The sequence below is a fragment of the Falco cherrug genome, chromosome 14 (assembly GCF_023634085.1).
Source record: "Falco cherrug isolate bFalChe1 chromosome 14, bFalChe1.pri, whole genome shotgun sequence".
Taxonomy (NCBI): Eukaryota; Metazoa; Chordata; class Aves; order Falconiformes; family Falconidae; genus Falco; species Falco cherrug.
Window position 1 is genome coordinate 3,110,263 of NC_073710.1, and position 20,003 is coordinate 3,130,265.

Genomic DNA, 20,003 nt, shown 5'->3' on the forward strand with positions numbered 1-20,003 from the left:
AGTAATACTTACTCTGCTTAAACCACCTACAGCAGAAGTTTGTATGACGGGGAGAGGATGTAAAAAGAAGGGGCAAACGATCAGCTAATTTGTTTTTGTAAACAAATTCACTCAGCTTTAATCAAAGAAAAGAAACAGGCACTTACACTTATTTGTTAACTGTTTCTGTTGCTCTTGTAAAAGCCTACCAAGTACATGGTTGACACTGTTTGAGATGATGAAGGCTGAAAACTACTAAAAAGAATCTCTGCTTTTAAGAACTTCTAAAAATTGTCATTTGCTGGGATCTTCCTAAAGCCACAGATTTACTGTCCCAAATTATTTTATGATCCCTACAAATAACTCCCGTGTCCTCAGAACATACATTTCAAAAGAAGCATGAAAGTAGTCCTAATACTTACTTTTTATGGTAAAATCTCAGAAGAGGAACCAACGTCAACTCTCAAACACATGGCTAGAAGCAACATCTCTATGTTAATAGCATAAATTCCATGCAGCAATGAGTACTACTCAGTATACAAAACAGAGTCACATTAAGAAGAGGGGTTTCCTCAAACCCTTTATATTTGATCAGCCTGCCAGATTCCCAAGAAAGATGAGACCCTTGTGTCTGACCAGCCAGTTTGCTACCCTTTATATTTGATCAGCCTGCCAGTTTCCCAAGAAAGATGAGACCCTTGTGTCTGACCAGCCTGTTTGCTACCTGTGTTTTGACAGCCCACCGTATGGGAGGGTGATTCCACTGACCTATACAGGGACCCCTGCTGACAGCATCACTGACTCAAATCCCTTACAACAACTACTCAGATCTCTGGAGATTTATACAAAATGAACTTCAGCTGAAGAACTTTATTATACAAAATGCAAGACTGTGACAGAATAAGGTTAAAGATTGCCGGTGACTGCAAACCAAGTTTAAAACAATACACCTAATAACAGCTAGCATGAATTAGTCATAGAAAAGTTCTTATCCAGTAGGCATCCATATGGGGGAGAAGACAGTGCAGCCTGTCAGCTGCTCCCAGAAGTTACAACAGAGTCTTCCCTGACTTTTCCCCTCCTTTGCTTACTTTTTATACTTCATAGTAAACTGCACATTCATCACCATACACAGGACCGGTTAGAAATTTCTTGCTTCTAATGTAAATAAGTACTCAGATAGCAGTACTGAAGTATTTACTAACTACACATACTCTCCAAGCGGGGTTTTGGCCTCTTTTGGGTGGGCTATTTGAGTTGGAGGTCCCAATCTCCCACTACCACAATTACCTTTGTCCTACTTTCACCTTATCAGCTTGGCCAGAACTTTCTCACTTGGAGGCTTCTTTCTGCCTAATTTAGATAATGGTGTTCTTTTCCCCACCTGCTCTTTGTTTCCCAAGGTTGACTCCCTTGATTAGAAGTCCTTCCAATCATAAATTTTGATGAGTTTAGAGGGTGGGTCAGCTCAACCTAAACTTTGTGCACAGAAATGTTTAACGTATAGTTAAACTCTAAAGCAGAGTTTGGCAATTCAAGAGTGTAGACAACAATTTCCCCCTTTTGGACTTATTTCAGTCCAAGACCATCCATTTTCTTTACATTTAGGTGGAGCTTCATTGACTTTAGTCATATATATTTTTGTTACTGATTGGTATCACATGCCCAATGAGGTGTGGCAGTACCTTGGAGGCAGGAAACTTTGGGATGGAGGTGTGCATTAGTATTACAATGAGATCACCTCATCCCAGGAAAGCAATTTCACCACAACTGTGGGCTCAGCAGCAAACAGCTCCTCAGCTGCACGAACATCTCCTCAGCTGCACTACACCATCAAGTTCACATCCCTGCAAGGAGTACGATGGAGCCTGGCCGCAGTGTCTCCACTCCACTCAACCCTCCATTACTCCTATCAGCATGTGCTAAAACGGCAGGGTGCATTGCTCAAGGAGCCGTGGTAAGGTAGATTTTGTGTATGTCAACCATCCTGAAAGTGGTAACTGTATTTTACCCTTAAAACTTTCTGTAATACTATGCTTCTATTAGGTCTCAGTTTTTCTAATTCCCCCCCCAAAGTAATTTTCCCACATACACTTTCAATGTTGACCTTTCAGACGCTCAGTACATGCTCATTCTTCCCTGGATTAAGTGCATAAGGAACACATTCTTCGGGGACTTATGCAGTTAAGTATATACTCAAACTCACCCTGCACACTAGAATGAACTTGCTAACAAGCACGATGACTGGGCTTCAGATTCACTTGGATTTAACTGCAATTTTTACCTTGGCTCTGTCATGTTCCAAAACCATTTAATGAATATCCTGTGGATTCTGTTTCCTTTAGTCTGATGCAAGTTCAATTTTGGTTTGTTTAAGGGTATTTAATCTGTTTAGTCGTCTAGTTTTTTGAGTCAAATTACATTCTCCAAGACGTACTTAAGTGGAAATATTAGGCAGATAAAAAAAAAAAAAAAGGCAGATGGAGCAAAACTCACAGACTTACCAAAACTCGGTTTGACTTTGTTATCACTAGCTAAAAGAGATGTGATCTTAACTTGATTAAATTAGTATCAGATAAAATCATAGTGGAAACAAAGTATTTTTTTTAGCTTTTCTCTGCTAGGCTTAGAGAATGTACACTCCTGTATAAACACAACTTACCAGTGGCCATTTATGGAGGATAAGGGATGAGGCATACAGTTTGTAGACGTCATCTGTAGCAAGAAGAGAAGAAATAAAATAAGGAGCTCAGACTTACCTTTGGCTTCTGTAGTAAAATAGAATAAGTAATTTATAAAATTATGAACCCTGCCAAAATGGACAAAAATATTTATTTGGATTATTATTCTGAAGTTTGCTTCTGGTCACTTGCAAACACTTTAGAAACATTGTCTAGTCTTATGATGATGTCCTAACTTGGGTCTCTTACCAACCTCTACAGTACTGTAAATGTTCAGAATTCAAAGGGTGAACTTTGGTTCTGAAAACCCCAAATGGATGTGTTCTCCAATAAATCTTTTTCAAGGTTCTAAAATAAAACGTCATCCTTTATACCTTCAGCACATGCCTAATAATTTGTTTCCTGTATCTTTTCAGCTCCCACCTATTTCTTGTTCCTAAAGGCAATTTTATAATTAGCTCACATTTTATGAGTCCATTTTTTGGAGGAATGACTGTTGTCTCCAGTAGTTTCAATTTATGAGAGAGCTTAAAAGGCAGTCTAGCAACAACTGAATTCAGCTGCATCTTTTACATTCACAGTCAATCCATTTTTTATTAATGTGCAACACAACTGTTGCAAAGTATCCATCTGCCTGAAAGATGCCGTGTTAGAGAAAAAAGAACACTACCAATATCTGTAACAATGAATAAACCTTATTACCATCTAATAACTGCTTTCTGGTTCATATCATTCTTATAATGGCAATCAATTAGTTTAATATTGTAGAAATTTGAGTCGTATCCCGGGGATGTCTTCTATATTTTTGTATCTTCTATCTGTTCTAAGTGGCTTAAAAATGAAGAAGTTGTGTGTCCGGGCTGTTACACTCCCAAAGGCAGACTGGTTTTGTTTGCTGCTTTGCAACTTGTCAGGAGTTTCAGGAGGTAACAGATTTAGTGTACTACCTCTACATGTACTTGCGTAAGACCTAAACCCGACAAAAGCCAAACAAAAGGTTGAAACAAAGATAATAGAAGAGCTGAGATGATCAGGCTCCTTCAGATTATGACCTGCAAATGCCAGTTCATTTTGCTATGGTGCTACGTAATTTGGAAATTAAGTCTAATGCAGTTCTCTCCCATAATGTGCACTTTAAAAGCCAACTGCTAACAAAAAATACTTTCTTCATTCATTGTTGTCCAAACACAATGTAATGAGTATCTGGAGATACAGAGGAAGGCAGCAGTTGCTTTGTATACTGATTGTCTCTGTGACAATGAAGAAAAAAACCCAACCTCCTGGATAAAACGTGCAAGCTTTGAAAGAGGAAGTGGTATGGAAAATAGAAATGTAAGCCTCGGGGCAATAGAGCTGGACTCCACCATTGCATTTATTACAGTGCATAGTTTGCCTTTCCCTGTTCTTTTACAACCTTATAATTCTTTTTTGCCCCTAAGGCTTTTACCCCAGGATATCCTATTGAAAAACTCCACCTCTGACTCATCTGTTTGAGACTGTAGATAATAATCATGCACCGGGGGGAGGGATAATTAGATTGTTTTGAGCTAGACAAAGACTACCACGTCTCCTGAGCCCTGTTTGCCCCTCCAGACACTGACCTTCTCTTTGCCTAGCAGGGAACAGCAAAAAGGGCAGTAAAAGAACATTATAAGGGACCGCAGCCTGGAGTTCATTGGCTTAAGACATGCTAAACCTATTAACCTGGTAGAGGAAGGCAAACAAGAAAGCCTTCCTCATGCTACCGCAGATAAAAGTCTGATGAACAGCGAATTATTTTCAGACACCGCGGGGCACTTTTAATCACGATTTTGAGTGATCCACTAGATGTGTTTTATTGGAGCCAAGTTTTGGGTGTGGCTGTGCCCCTCTTGAGGGCTGGCACATACTAACAGTAGTACTTTAGCGGTTCCCATTGTATTTCCATACCCATTACGGCTGGCACTTAACACCTAGTAGCCATAACCCAAAATACCACCAGACTTAAGGGCTTCGACCCTCTTGGGCTCCTCATTTTCGAGCAAACCCATGTGGCTGTGAGGCGGTGCCGTGTCACCCCGCGGGGTTTCGCAGGGGCTCCGTGTGGCCTCCCCCTCAGGGCCCATGGCCCCTCCGCTGAGCCCGGGCTGGGAGAAGCCGCCGTTTTCGTACCGTCAGCGCTAAGCCTCTTCTCCATCTTGTGCCTGAGGAGAAGGGGGAGGATGGTTCCCGGGCCGGCAAGCCGCGATCGCCCATTCCGCGCGGGGGAAAGGGCTCGCCGCCCCCCTCACCCACAGGGCGCGGCGGGGCTGAGGTAAACCCGGCGGGGCTGGGCGGGAGGCCGGGCCCTGCGGCGTCTCCCTCAGGCAGACGAAGGCGGGAGACAGTGGCGATTTCCTGCCGGGGAGGGGAGACGGCGGCGGCGGGCCCGGGGCCGTGGGGCGGGGCGGAGGCGGCCGCCATCACGTGTCGTTTGGCAACGACCGAGCATCCCCGGGACACGCCGCGGCGCGGCCGGCAGGAGCGGAGGTAACGCGGGCGGCCGCGCCGCCACAGCCGGCGGGGAGGTGTCGCGGAGCCCCGGCAGCGCGGCGAGGCGCGGTCTCCTTCTCACCTTGCGGGGGGAGGCTGCCGGGGCGGCGGGCAGCCCGGCTGGGCGCAGCGTGCGCCCTACGCGGAGGTTTCCGGGCCGTCGCCTCCCTCGCAGCATCCGGGGCTGACGGCCTCGGCGATCCGGCTCGACTGCAGGTGTGCGGGGTGACAGCGCGACAAATGCTGGTTCTTACTTTTTTCTTTTAAAGGGTGCCTCAGCAGCAGCACCTGCGGGTGCCTCAGCCCTGACAGGGAAGGCGCTCAGCCCTGGGGTGGGGAGCTCAGCCCTGAGGCGTGGGGCAGCCGCTTCCCTCTCGGGGCTGTCCAGGAGGCGTGAAATATGCCTGAACCTGGGTTATTTTATACGGAGAACAGAGTTAACCGCCGTTTGGGGAGAGAGGAGCGGCCACCGAGGGGCGAAGTGACCCCCAGTCTCCCTCCTGCGGCGCGGCGCGGTCTCCTCACAGGAGTCAGGGCCGGTCTCCTCACGCCGTTCCCGCCGGCGACAGCCCGTCGTGTCCTGCACAGCGCGACTGGAGGGTGGTTTTGTGGAGCCACGTGTTTTATTTAATTTGGCAGCAAGCGGGTATGAGGGTTGGTACACAGGTCGGGTTATACCAGGATGTGATTTGATGGTGGGTGCATGTAATTATAACTCCTTTGTTAAGTAGCTACCGCAGGGAACTGAAGTGGGTTTAGCAATACTCTCAGGCAAGCGTGTCTTTGCTTACCGGTGTGTGGTGGCGATTTTGATTGTTTATGTGTTTTTTAAGTGCTAGATTAAATGCAGTCTGAGTAGGTGTTAAAAGTTACGGCTGCGGACTACACATGGGTATAGATCTGTAGGTAAGCATGTGCCTTTTGACATTACTTCTCCCCTTTTTGAGATATTTCCTCTTTTGTCCCCCAGCATTAAAAATAAGATTATTTTAACAAACTCTGTAATTGTCCCTTCTGCCTTTACCTGGGGCTTATTATATAAATTTCACCTCATATTCCCCTCATTGCAGCTGCTTGGTGCACTCCCAACCTCAGTCCTGTCTAAATCAAGACTGTCTACTGCAAAGTCCCTTGTTGTGAGCTTGCTTCTTTTTTTTTTCCCTTGGAAATATAAAAATAAATTATGTGTGAAAGATATAGTGCCATGTTATTTTCCACTTGTAGCTAGCACAGTTCCCTAACTTTGACGTGACTTGATTTAGAATCTAGCTTAATATTTCTGAGGTGTGTTTGTCTAGGATTGCTACTTTAGGAAATTTTGAAAAGTTTCTGAAGCGTTGTAACTTAATATCTGTTTGTGAGCTGATTATAGCTCTTTGCCTCATTTAATGTTCATAGTCTTATTCAGGATGTGTCTGAACATGTGAATAGTATTTGTAGAACATCTCTTGTACAGCTGTGTCACAGGTGTGTATAGTCAGAACTTACTGCAGTCACTGAGGTACTATCAAATGAATAATTGACAACTTCTTTTGCATGCCTTTTTATATGATAAACATACCTTGTCCTTTTTTTAAAAAAATGGATGTTACAACCAATTCTATTTGATTGAAGGTTTGTGTTGTGTTTTATAGTGCTAAAGTTGGTGCATTTGCCTATGCAAGCACAAAAAGACGGTTGAACAGATGAAATCTTTACATTGGGAATTCCTTTTGTTGCGAGGGCTTCCTGTCTAACTGTATGTATGGCAGGGAAGTGATTCTTCTCACCAGAAATGAGAAAACTGCATGCTAGACAAACTGTAAACTTTCCCATAAATGTTCAAACTGTGAGGTGCCTAAATATATACATTGCAAGGAATAGGCATTTCAGGGCCTTACAACCTTTGCTCTGTTAGTGCTTAACTCCCTGAAGACTGTTTTGCTGTTTGCCTGTGTACAGCAATCTTGATTCTTAGCAGAAGGGCCCATCATTGTGTTCAGAAATAGGAGTTTTACAGCTGGTATATGTGAACAGTCAAAATATATATGTAAAACTATGTCACAACTAGAGATGTTTTATGCAATCAAGACAACTGTGGAAGACAGAAGCAAGAACAAGAAATCTTTGCTAATGAGCAGATGTCGTATAAAAGTGTAGCAAAGCATAGTAAGCTTTTAGCAGTTTGGTATTTCACATTGGTCATTAACACACTTGCAGGTTCACCCCAAGTTGAACAAATGACAGGTCAGCTGCTGTCCTGCTCAGTGTGAGAGAGGGATCTTAGCACATGATTCCTCTTTCCCTTCCTTAAAGGAAAGCCACCCTGTAATGCAGTGTTAATACTTTGCCAGCTGCATATTAACCTTCATTAGTTCCTTTGGTGCATGGCCAAAGTGTGATAGGCCTTATCAGAATTATATATTTTTGGTGAGACAATGAAGTGATCCTAGTTTCAGGTCACTGTGTCCTGGTTTCATATCAAAGCTTTCTGTACCAACAGCAGTGTCATTTCAGTACAAAAATCTTATGCGTATCAGCAAAAAGATTCCTCACAGATGCAATGATCAGCAAAAATAGAGTTTAAGACACTGTATTGCACAAGGGTGAACGATGAGGAAATCCACGTTAACTTGTGCAAAGGCATAAGCCTGAATTAGCCGTAACAGTCCTGCGGCATGGCTTTGGCAGCATTAGAGATCATTCTAACACTGTTTTTAGCTGCAGTATTACAGTATTGTTGTATGTTAAAAAATATATACTATTCATCTCTTGTTGTTCTCTACCAAGCCCGTCTTCTGTTTTCACTGAAGTAATGGTCTTGTGATAGAATCATGGATTGTAATATCTGTGGTTTTTTTCTCTGTATTGCTAATCTTGACATAGCTTCAGTTCTGTCTAGCTTCTGCTCTCCTTTGTAGTTTGATTTTGAGGTGGGTTTTTTTGATTGGTCAAAGCTGCTGAGTTGAGTTTCAGTTACGATTAAGTGGAGTACTTGTAGGAAAAAAACTGCCTATGTTTCAGTCATAGAGGTGGTGTAATAAGACACAGGACTTGGGCAGATAAACAATTCCTGCCCTTATAAAGGCTTTAAGGATACAAACCAAACAAGGCTGGAGAAGAGAATGAAATGCCAAATCTTGAGTGAGCTGTTGCACATACCTTCACGCAAATCCTAGTTGTCAGCAGGTATCTGAAGCTAGGAATAACAAAGGCAGACTTGGAGAGGAAGACAGAGTATTGGGGGACAAAAGCTAGGCTGAGAGAGGCTGTGGTTGTTCTTTCCTGGGTAGAGTAGGGCAAGAAACTGTCAAGGTCATCGGTAACAAAATTGTATACAGTCACGTGCTGCTGTTTGAGGTGAAGGTATCTGAGCAATGACGGGGTTCGTAGTTACAGGTAATTAAATGTACCTCTGAACTTAAGACCAATGAGGTAAATCAGGGTGACTCTTACTGCAAAACTGCCTGTGTGTGAACACATCATATTTGATTTAAATGATTCCATTGATTTGAATCAAATCAAATCATCGAAATGCCTGAGTATTCGAGGTAATGTTTATGCTGCTGAACAAGTTGTACTTTGAGAAGTGTTCCAGGAGGAAACAGCAATGATGGTTAGGATATGTGGAGTAAGAAATTGTAAAGTGTGTGGTTATCACCAAAATGATGTTGTACATCCTTGAGGCAGTTCTTAACATGTTACTCAGCTTAATCCTTTAGCTGGAAGGGCTGAGAATGACCATGGCATAATTTCAAACTGAACGTCATAAGAATAGCTGTAGTATTCTTGGTTTTTTCCACTGACATTTGTTCAGAGTGATTTGCCTTCTGAAATATATTTGCAACTAGTGTCCTGTCAGAGTCAAAACAGAAATGGAAAGACTCAATTTGGAGTTGGAACATTATTTTTACGGGTCACAAATAGTTTTTTTAAATCCACTTCTTACGGATGAAGAGATAGATGCAAGATAGATGGAAGAGTAAATAACAAGGAGAACTGGTAACAACCAGTGAGGTGAATTTACTTTTGTTTTCCTTTGCAGTTTTGGGCATCTCATCTGTCGAAACTGCATGGATCCCTCTCTCCTAATGAGTTTAATTTTGTTGGAGATGCATCATTATAGCACTCAAGCTTTTAAGTTCTGAAATAACTGAGTTTAGTTTCTGGGAAGTTGAAAATTTTTAGGCTAATTGGAAGTGTGGAATTTGATGGTTTGTGATGTATGTATGACACTAGGTAAGATATCGACTCATGTATAAATGATAAAACATGTATTTAGTTAACATCTTTAAAGTGTTTCTTTGAATGTTGAGGGGAAAATAAATGAGAAGGCATCTGACTAAACAGATTGAGAATCTAATTTTGCATTATTTAAAATAACATAGTCTGTTTTAATGTGGAAAAAGCTAGAAGATTAATGAGTTGGAGATGCAATGATGTGATGTGTTTTAGTAAATGATTTGAACTCCATTTCAGTAGGAGTTACGTTTTTATTGATTGAAAATAATCTTTTATCATTTTCATATCTTTAAAACTATTATGGTTCAGGGATGTCAAGTCAGATTTTTCTGTACTGTAGTGTACAGGTAACAAAGTAAGAGTATGGTTATTAAGCTTTCCCTCCATAAAGGTATGCCTCTAACTGTATAAGCAAAATCTTGCATGTTCATATGTCACTAGATGCATAGACACATAATGTAGTTTGGGTGACTGCATATTTCAAATTCATACTCAGTTACCTGTTTTCTTAGGTGACAAGTTTACTGTTGGAATAACAAAATCTTTTGTAAAGTTAGTGTTACCCCAACAAGGTGCTGACCCTTTATTTTTTCCTGATAGGTCAGCTGCTGTATTTTAATTGACCCAGACTTTTTAATTTTTCTGTTCTATAGTAGATGGCTAAAGTATACACTGATGGTTTAATGAGGCTCAGGACAAATGAATGGTAGTGCATTCTGGTAATTATGTAGGGCGTATTCTTTATGCAGCTGATAACCTTGTAATCAAAGATACATTTGCAATTGAAGCTGGTTAATGTACAAGACTGTTCTTTGTCTTGTATATAATAGAAATAGAAATAGATTATTTCTTACTTGAACTTCTATAAAATGGGCCTTATTCAGAATTGCTGCTGATTATCGGTATATTCTTGTGCTAATAAATGTTATTAGTAGTAACTAGCTTTTGGAAGGCATGGGAGAATTTTATGGAGACTTGAGAAGAAGGTGGCTCTTTTCCAAATAGTCAATTCTGAAGCAGCAGCAGAAGTTTATTTCATTTCTGTGTTCTTAAGTACTGTAAAACACAATTACTAATGGAGGAATTTGGATTAGATAACTCCCAGAAATGAGGCAGTGAGAACCAGGAAAGGTTTCAGGGAGAGAGCAAACTGTAGGATCAGTTAAGTTGGATTGGGGGATTCTGGAGTATCTCTTCATATTGCCCTTAGCAAGAGCTCACATGGCATTAATAACATGTGCAACCCTGTTACTAGATCACTTGTAATTTACATGTACAATTACAATAATCGGATTAATTTTTTTAGTACTGCAGTAAATCTATGTTCAGGATTTGAACTTCCAGCTTGGTCTTACAGTGCTTGATTTTCTCTATGGCCTCACTTTGCTTCTATCTCTTCTTTCTTCCTTTTCAACATTGGAATCCTTTAATTCTGTCCTTTCTATGGTCATGATTGGTTTTTTGGGGTTTGGTTTTTTTTTTTACCTAAAAGTAGAAGTTTCTTTCTTAGCTTAAATTGTACTGGAATTTTTCTCTTGCTCTGTGTTCACTGTTTTTTCTGTTTATTTTAACAATGCATGAATTTACCTTTGTGTAAGAAAACATGTGAAACAACAAAAGGGAATTTCTTAGTTTACATTTGTAAATCATAAGGTAAAAAAGTGGAAAGAAGATTTGGGAAGAAAGTCCCTGAATAAAAGATTTTATAATGATTTCAGCTGTCTGTATTTTCTTTCAGATTGTAATTTGGAGTCGTGAAGAATTCGCAGGCTTTCCACAATGGGAGAAAGGACAGATTGTACGAAGTCACATAGTTCACTGGCTGAATACGACCCCATCAGTAAATCAGGCAGGACAGATCCAAATGACAGCTGTGAAATGCAGGATGCAAACCAAAATACAATGCAACTGAAGAAAGAAATATCTTTGATAAATGGGATAAGCCTTATAGTAGGCAACATGATCGGTTCAGGTATCTTTGTCTCTCCCAAAGGAGTTCTCATCTACAGTAAATCTTATGGATTGTCTCTAATAATTTGGGCAATTGGAGGGATTTTTTCAGTCTTTGGAGCCCTCTGCTATGCTGAACTTGGAACCACTATTACAAAGTCAGGAGCCAGCTATGCATACATTTTGGAGTCTTTTGGGAGCTTCATCGCTTTTATTCGTTTGTGGACCTCACTCCTAATTGTTGAGCCAACTAGTCAGGCAATTATTGCCATCACCTTTGCTAACTACATAGTTCAACCTTTCTTCCCTTCTTGCGATCCTCCATATTTGGCTTGCCGTCTCATAGCAGCTGCTTGTGAATGTAAGTATTTCTTGAAATTTACTATGGTAATTTTTTATCCAGGGTTTAGTTTTTAATAAAACAAATCCTACCAAGTCCCAGAGTTGTTGCATGTTGAATCTGTGGTGTTTTGAGTTACAGTGCGGAAAAGAACAGTTTTCAGCACATGAGTAACTTGCAGGAATTCAGTCAGTGAATTACCATTTTCTCATTCAGAAGCAGAACAAGGTATTTAACTCTTCAAAGTTTACTTATGTTGCAAAAATGGAGGAAAATGTTTGTTTTCCCTCAGAGAAGTATGCTAAATCAAACCTCAAGATAGGTGTGGTCTAAGAGTTGTTGCAGAGTAGCTCTTATGCTCTAAATTCTGGTGTAATTCATTTTACAATAGCTTCTCAATGTAGACATGCTTAAGTAATTACTCTGGTAGGGTTTCAAAAGATTGTTCATAGAGATTATTCTTTATGCTTGTATCACCAGTACAACTGTACCTGTTGAAAAGGTTTTGAAAAGCAGACATTTTGTGTGCCCATAAAACACTGAAACATTTGTAATTGGATAGCCAACTGTTAGTCAACACAGGGGAAGAACAGTCCACATGCTTCAAATCAGGACTGTTATGCTGTATCAGGAGAATGAAACTGTATGAATGTACTGTGTGTGTCTTATTTAATTTTAGGTATTTCCTATTAGAATTGTTGATAGACATATTTTATGATTCCAGCAAACAATGAAAAATGTATTTCAGAAAATCCGTATCACAATCCTTCCTCACATACTGATCAGTCACTGTGTGCTATGGAGCCTGCTGTCCCTATTGATGTGATGCTTTTATCATAAAAACTGATACAGAACATGGGCTTTTTTACTGCCAACAATATGCTACAGCGAGGAGATGTGCTGCTTCTTTTTTTGAGGCCACAGGGAGTCTGTTGAAACAGCTCTAATGTTTCTTATTGCAGTTGTCTATGTAGGACTGCAAGAGGGGAAAGACAGAGCAGTAGTGTGTGCTGCAAATACTTGACCTCTGTAACTAGCTGTGAACATCATAGTTTCCCCTTCCATTTTTTAAGTTAACTTCTTGCTGTTGGGAAAGCAGTAATGAGCTGGTCCAGGTAGTGGGAAGAATAATCACAAACTTCTTCCAAAACATGTGAGCTTACTCAGTTCTGTTCCCTCCATCTCCCTCCTCCTTTCCAAATGTGTGTCCATATTTTGTTGTGCCAATCTCGGGAAAGAATTGAAGGGCCTGTAATGTCATGTTCACATTCCTAAGAACAGATACTGTCCCATGGTATCCTGGCACAGGTTCAGGAGTGTGGGGGAATCTGCCCTTCTGTTTAAGGGATCTCATTTGAGGGGAGTTAGCCCTTATAAAAAGCAGTTTATCACAAAGCAAGAAATGAAGAGGAAGTGATTCAACTGAAATGATTATATAGTAGATGTAGAAAAACAATGTGATGTCCTCTACACCTGCTGCTAAGAGAGGGCATTTAGCACCTTTTTCTGTAGTGGAGACATGTGACAGCAATGTCACTGTCATGTAGGTGGAACAGCTTACTTCTATAGTCCATTTTTTGATTTAAATGCTTGTTCTGCCCTGCTCTAGGTGTCAGTCCTGAGGCGCTCTGCCTTGCTCTACTGCTCCTGTTAAAGCCTACACTTCTTCCTGGCCTGGCTGGGCTGATGTGTGTCACGTTCTTAGCTCTGGATATGATTAAAACTTTATTAATGAAGTTGCAGGGAGTGAAAGCCTGAACGTTGGTTAGGTACAGATTGTATGTGAGGATGGATGGTTTGTTGTGGGGGTTCTTTTTGTTTTGTGTTTTTAACTGTAGTAATAACAGTATTATATCTAGTGTGAGATCAGTCTTAGTGTTACACAGCATTACTTTATCAATCATTTTGGCCATGGGGGTAGCATCTGGTGCTACAGAACGAAACTTGACAGTTCTCAGGCACTTTAAGTAGCTAAATGATAATTAAGTTGAAGAAAATGTGAGAGAATAATTTTAGTAAAAGAAAGAGGGAGGGGATGTGGCCTATTCAGATTCTTGATTATCTTTCTTTCAAGATATTGGAGACAGAGTATCATTTCCTCTGGAGACCGAGCCCTGACTCATTAAAAGAAGGAGTTAATAATATTTACTACCAATGAAAGTTGTTTAGAACAAAACAAAGAAAAAAAATGGCTGAAATAAACACTGTGAGGAAATAGATAATACAGATCACTAATACTGAAGAGCAGAGCAAGCAGAGTTGTTTTTTTCCTGAGGGCTGTTTGGAAGCTGCAGCAGTCATGACTTTTGAAATTTGATACAGCTGTTTTTTCCCCTCTTGTCAAGCTCAGTGGAATCTCTTTCAGCTATTCCACTTGGCCAGGCTGTCTAGTATGCTAGTGCCTTGTTTTTGAGATCATTACCTTTCTTTTGTTATCTTTTAAAAATTATTACTTTACTATTTGATAACGTGCTAAAGTACCAGAAAACTGGTGATAAAATGTACACTGGAATATAACCACTTTTTTACTAGCTCAAGAAAGCACTGAGATCTGGGGGAAATATTTAAATTTCTGGGTTGGAATCAATAATGTAATGATAATCTGGGTGAGAAAAATGTATACTGAATTAGTGTTTTGTTGAGTAAAGAATACTGAAGATAGTGACTCCTGTTCCATATTCAGCATTTGAGTTCAGGCGGTTGTCTGGCTTTCCACTTGAGGAAGAAGTAATAAATGCAAAAACAGAATGTTGAGAACCACGAGAACAGTGTATTTAAACAATAGCTTGAGAAGTGTTTGCTGGGAAAGTTGATCATATGAGTAAGTTTAGTCAGCTGCTGTTAGCAAAAGATTTGTGAAATCTGAAAGTCTCATTTCAAGTTCCATTACAATCTTGTGAAATAGGTCTGATACTAGTTTATTTTAGCATAGAGGAAGAAGTATACTCCAAACACTTAGTACTACCAGTTCTTAAAAATCCAGATTAATGTTACATTAGCTGTAAAGCAGGTGTTATTTGGTCAGATCTGCTCTAACCTCACTTCGTAATACAGTTTAATACAACTAGAAAAGAGTATTGAATTGCCTGTGACCATATTTAGTATTGCAAATAATCCATGGGTGTTGAACCCATCCTCAGCCTAACAAGGAAGGATAAAAAACTTTTCAAACACTATTTTAATAAATTTGCTTAAATGAATTTCTATATAATCTTTCATATATCAGAACGATATTGATACCTTGAAATGAATTATTTCATGTAACAGTTTCTTTAGCTTCAGGATAGATGCAGAGTGCAGCTGATGAGGGATAAAGTTTAGGAAAAAGGGCATGTAATCAGAGAAGGGGAGGGTCTTTCCGTCTTTTGAAGCAGTGTGTTTAGAACATCTCTTTCTATGGTTTTGTTTAAACCAGTGTATTTTGCTTAGTTTAACCTAAGTAATAGTATAACAAGTAAGTACATATTTTGATTATAATTCAAAATATTTGAAAAATGAATTAAACAATGTTGTTCAAATAGTCTTTTTTTCCTTTTTACTTCCCCCTCCCCCTGTCCCCCCCCTCCAGGTCTTCTAACGTTTATAAATTGTGCCTACGTTAAATGGGGAACACGGGTGCAGGATATATTTACTTATGCTAAAGTTACTGCTCTTATTGTCATCATCATAACCGGACTTGTCAAAATATGCCAGGGTAAGCTTATAAAATTAAAGCAAAGGTTTGTATTTATCAGTTATACTGAGTGAGTGGTCTAAAGACTGTAAAATACCTTTGTGTGTGTTATCAGATGCCTCAGTGTGAGCATAATACAGCCACTTTGAGAACACCAATAATACCACAGTCTTAGGAATTATTATGATATTGTATCATGAGAAGTTATGCTATCTCAGTTGACTTTGAACTGGGTAAAAGAAGGTAACTGATTGCTCGACATGTTGTGCAATTTACAGCCTGCAGTATGGAATAATAAAGGAAATGAAAACGGCAAACTACAGAGCTAGCAAAATGTGATGGGAGCAGAGAAATCTGTAAATTTCTGTAAGGAGCATACTGCTTTACAATGAGATCAACTGAGTATTTTTTTTACAAAATGAGTTTTGTGTAAGTCTAAGTAACTGAACTTGAAGCAAAAATAGCTTTGTAAAGACATAAGTAGATTTATGAAACTGCAGTCTTTTTGAGCAGATCCTGAGTTCTATTATAGCTGTTGAGAACTGGAAAGTTGCTGGGGTTTTGTTGTTTTTAATTTTTGTGTATGTTGGGAATTATGCTTTAAAGTTAGAGGAATTCTGAACTTAGTTGTGTTCTTAGCCTTTCCTTTAGGGAGAATTTATTGGTGTGTTAGCTTAAAAAAATTACCCTGCTTTCAAAGCTGCCATAAAGCTCTTTCCCTGGCAGTCTGGCAATTTGTGTCCTTTGCTCTAACCAGTTATTGATGAAAGTCCGTGAGCAAGTTAATTATTGTGAGTGGAACAAAAATATGCATATGAGAGCACCATGCTGGGGCATTTAATCCTTAGCACATCTGCCCATCCCTTGTTTTGTAGATACTGAGCTTGTTCACTACAAATATCCTTGACAGTCTCCCTTCTCTGTTTCTTAACTCAGCAGTTACTCTGCCTATGTTTGTGTCAAGAGAATAATGATGTCTGATTAGGATAAAAAGTCACAGTTTGTGTAGACATAGGGGAAGACATTTTTGAGGCCTCATATATTTGCCTGGCCAGTTCTGCTGAAGTCTATAAATGTTTCAGGATGCATAGTACAGGGCACATTCTGGAGTTACCATGTAACTTGCCTTTCTGTATTTGTTGGGTTTGTTTGTGTGTCTGTATATGTAAAATAGTCTGAATATGTAAAACTTCCATTGATGAGCTTGTCTTGACTTGCTTGTAGTCAACAGATGGCACAAGTTCTCACAAATACTGGTTCAAAAAAACACACACTTTTTCTCTTAGCTTGGGAAAATTTTATCTCAAGTAACAATAGTATTTTATGTTCTGTTAATTGTTCTCAGTTTTCTATTTTTAATAGCTAAAACTGAAACATCCATTTAGGGGGTTTGGGTTGTTTTAGGTTTTTTGGTCATAGTTACCTAAATCAACTTTAATCTTTGTTTTCGTATAGGCTGAACGATTGAAAATTTAAAAGGATATAGAAGGATAGAGTAATTATTTTATAAATATGTTATAAAAAATACCCTTAGCCTGAGTACTGTCATTGCCAGTTGTTTGTAGCTTAGACTGTAACTTAATGTTGCTGATTTTTTGTGCCATTGCAGACAGACTAGGTGTTTTAAGTATAGAACAGTGTCATCCACTGAGCATAATTTTTAGTGGTTTAAACATCATGCTTGTTCTCGTGGCTGAAGCACAGAGCAGAATTGGAAAAGGGGCTTCATAAGCAGCTTTGAGGGAATTAGGGTTTCTGAGGTTTTTTGTATTTGTGTACCAAATCGAAAAAAATCATTTGCTGTATTTTATTATCCTGTACTTCATTGTATTTCTTCCACACACAGGACATTCATCACACTTTGAGAACTCTTTTGAGGGATCCTCTTTTGATATTGGAGACATTTCCCTCGCGCTCTATTCTGCCTTGTTCTCTTACTCGGGTTGGGATACGCTCAATTTTGTAACAGAAGAGATCAAAAACCCAGAAAGGTAAATGGTTTGAGCTTTCTAAACCTGCATAGTTCCCAAGTTGCTCGTTTTGTGGCTGTCTTTCAATAACTCATTCTGAGTTTACATAGGAATGAGTAGAACTGCTCTGTAGTCTAGATGGTAAGGCTGTAAGCAGCCACTCGCAAAGATTTACTAGTTTTAAACTCTACTAAAAATGAAGAAAAAACCCCAGTGTTAGGAATAAATAAGTCTTGGTGATTGCTGTATTCTGTGGTTGATAAGCTTTCAGTTCAAGATGTTGCTACTGGTTTTACAACAGGTGTTAATATTGCAGCGAAACAGTGTAGTCGGTGCTGTGTTTATCTGTGCAGTGATTTGGATTTCGTATTTAACAGTTATCTTCTCCGTGAATTTATGCTATAAAAGTGTGAATGACTAATCTTGTTCAGTTGCAAGTCTGTAAGCAGGTGCTTTTATGTTAAAAATAGAATACCATTTGATCATTTTTGTGTCCTATTATAAGCAACAGCTCAGATTGCTACAGCTGAAAGATAAAGAATGGAAGAGATATTTTTTTTTCCAATTCTCTCAATTGATTTTGACTTTTTCAGTTTGTTCTGTTACCCCTGAGTTCTATGCTGTGCATTTATTTAACCAGAAAAGTTATCTATTAAAAAGATAAAATAGTAGGTAAGTATTTTAACTCTAAAAATAGCTATTTTTAGTCAGACTGCATTTCAGGTTGGCCATGTTCCCTTAAATTGTCTTGCAAAGATTTGTTACACATATTCAGAAGAGTTGCACATTTTGTGTTTGCATCAGTTATTTGGTCCTTCAAATTTATTTTCTTTTTCTGTTGAAAGAGCTCTACTTCTCAGTGCTGTTTCAATGCCTTTTCATCTTTTTAAAGTTAGTGTATTGTGCTGTGTTATCACTTGGATAACTCTATTAGGTGTATTGCTTTGAAAAACAATTTTTCTCACAGGCTATTTAGCTGATGAAAATGTCATTAGATTAATTTGCTAGATGCATTTATAGGCGTCAATGCCTAATACAATTTCCTGTCTTGGTAACAACTGTAGCTGATAAAGTGAACTTCAAATTTCAGCTTTCTACAGTGACAATTCTTGGGAATAATGAGATGTTCCAGACTTCTATAAAATTGCTCCAAGAATTCCGTATTTTTCATGTTCACTTAATTCATGGTGCCCTCATGATTACCCAATCAAAAGTTGCAAGTTAAATTTGGGATAGTACATTGGCTTTAAACTTGGGTGATACAAAATCCTTAAAATGCCATTTCAGCTTTTTGTTGCATTACATAACATTTCTGAATATATTTATCATTGTTTTTCTAATTCAGTTTCTTCTCTGTGCTGAGGTTCACCAGTCTCTTACTGTGAGTGTGGAACCTGGAAGCAGAGTCAGAACTCCCAGTTACTAATTTACTGATTTATAGTGGAGTTGTGGTGTGTCTGTGTTTTTCTGCTTCCACAGCACCAGACAGAGCCAGCTGGAGTTCTGGACCTCAAGATATTTTTGAGGAAACTTCCAAAGTGCATTTCATTTTTCTGCTTTGTGGGGGTTTTGTTGTTTTTTTGTTGTTACTGAAAATTATGTTCATGGCAAATGCTCATCCATGTCACCATGCCGTGTTTGATTTCAAACTGGGCAAATTTGAGAGTAACGCTCTTAGATCTGCTCTTTTGAGACATTTGAATATCCCTGCAAGCTTTGGGGAAAGAATAAGGCTGAGAAAAACCAAAGCCTAAAATTGAAAGTTTGCTTCTCCTTCTGCTTTGTGGTTTCTCCCTGTGGAACTGCAGACTCAGGGCTTGAGTTCATCTCGGCTTTAAAATGAATCGTATCTCTTTACATCTAGAGGTTTGCAGTGTTTTCATGTTACTCTAGACTTCTTTAACACAACTTTTAGACATGCGTTTGCTGGTAAGATGCACTGCATCCTGAGATGAACAGCTGTGTAGCAATCTTGGATCAGCCCTCTGCATCTCTGTTTCTGCAGTTACGCAGCCTAGTTAGTTTTCTGCAGTAATGAGTGGAGGTGAGAAGATCAGAGGTTGGGTTTGGTTTAGTGGGTCACCCTGCATCATCAGTTCTAGAAGTAGGTGCTAGAATAGCAGCATTCCCCAGGAAGAATGAGTGCAGTAACTCAGAGCTCTGCCCCTTTGGGTTCCAGTTGTGGTAATTAACATGGCCAGTAGAAAATAATTTAAAGCTTGAAGACTTTGATTTGAAGGCTATTATTATGGATCTCAATCCCCTGAAGTTAGGGTACTTGAAGAGCGGTTGCATTGAATCCCTTTTTACACCTAATTTCAGGTTTCAAGTTACTGCAAAAAATTAGATTTTTTTCAAGTGTTCTATACTAGTATTGCTGGTTTTAAAAGAAATTAAACTTTTTTTAGAGAAACCTATTTTGAAATCTTTATTCTGTCTTCATACCTTTTATCTCTAAGGTAAAGGATGCAAATAAATAAGTTTATTCTGTTATTAATGGATATTTTTTTCCTGGGTTGTGGGTTTTGTTTTTTTTTTTTTTTGTCTTACAGGAACTTGCCACTGGCAATTGCAGTGTCTATGCCAATTGTGACTGTTATCTATATTATGACCAATATAGCTTACTATACGGTGCTGGATGTCAAAGCTGTTCTTTCTAGTGATGCTGTGGCAGTGGT

At 39.3% G+C, this 20,003-nt stretch overlaps 1 protein-coding gene across 6 annotated transcripts in view; it reads left to right on the top strand.

The window, feature by feature from the left end:
- The first annotated feature begins 4,928 nt into the window (after positions 1–4,928).
- The window catches only part of SLC7A6 (solute carrier family 7 member 6), a 29,953-nt gene continuing 14,878 nt past the window's right edge, over positions 4,929–20,003 (top strand). The window contains exons 1-6 of one of the 6 annotated variants that reach the window (XM_055726327.1): positions 5,150–5,168; positions 6,005–6,077; positions 11,131–11,703; positions 15,251–15,376; positions 17,202–17,346; positions 19,878–20,001. In XM_055726327.1, the coding sequence (XP_055582302.1) occupies positions 11,172–11,703; positions 15,251–15,376; positions 17,202–17,346; positions 19,878–20,001 (927 nt within the window). In that variant the 5' untranslated portion in view covers positions 5,150–5,168; positions 6,005–6,077; positions 11,131–11,171. The other 5 variants (XM_027813204.2, XM_055726328.1, XM_055726325.1 and 2 more) reach the window with 5 other exon arrangements.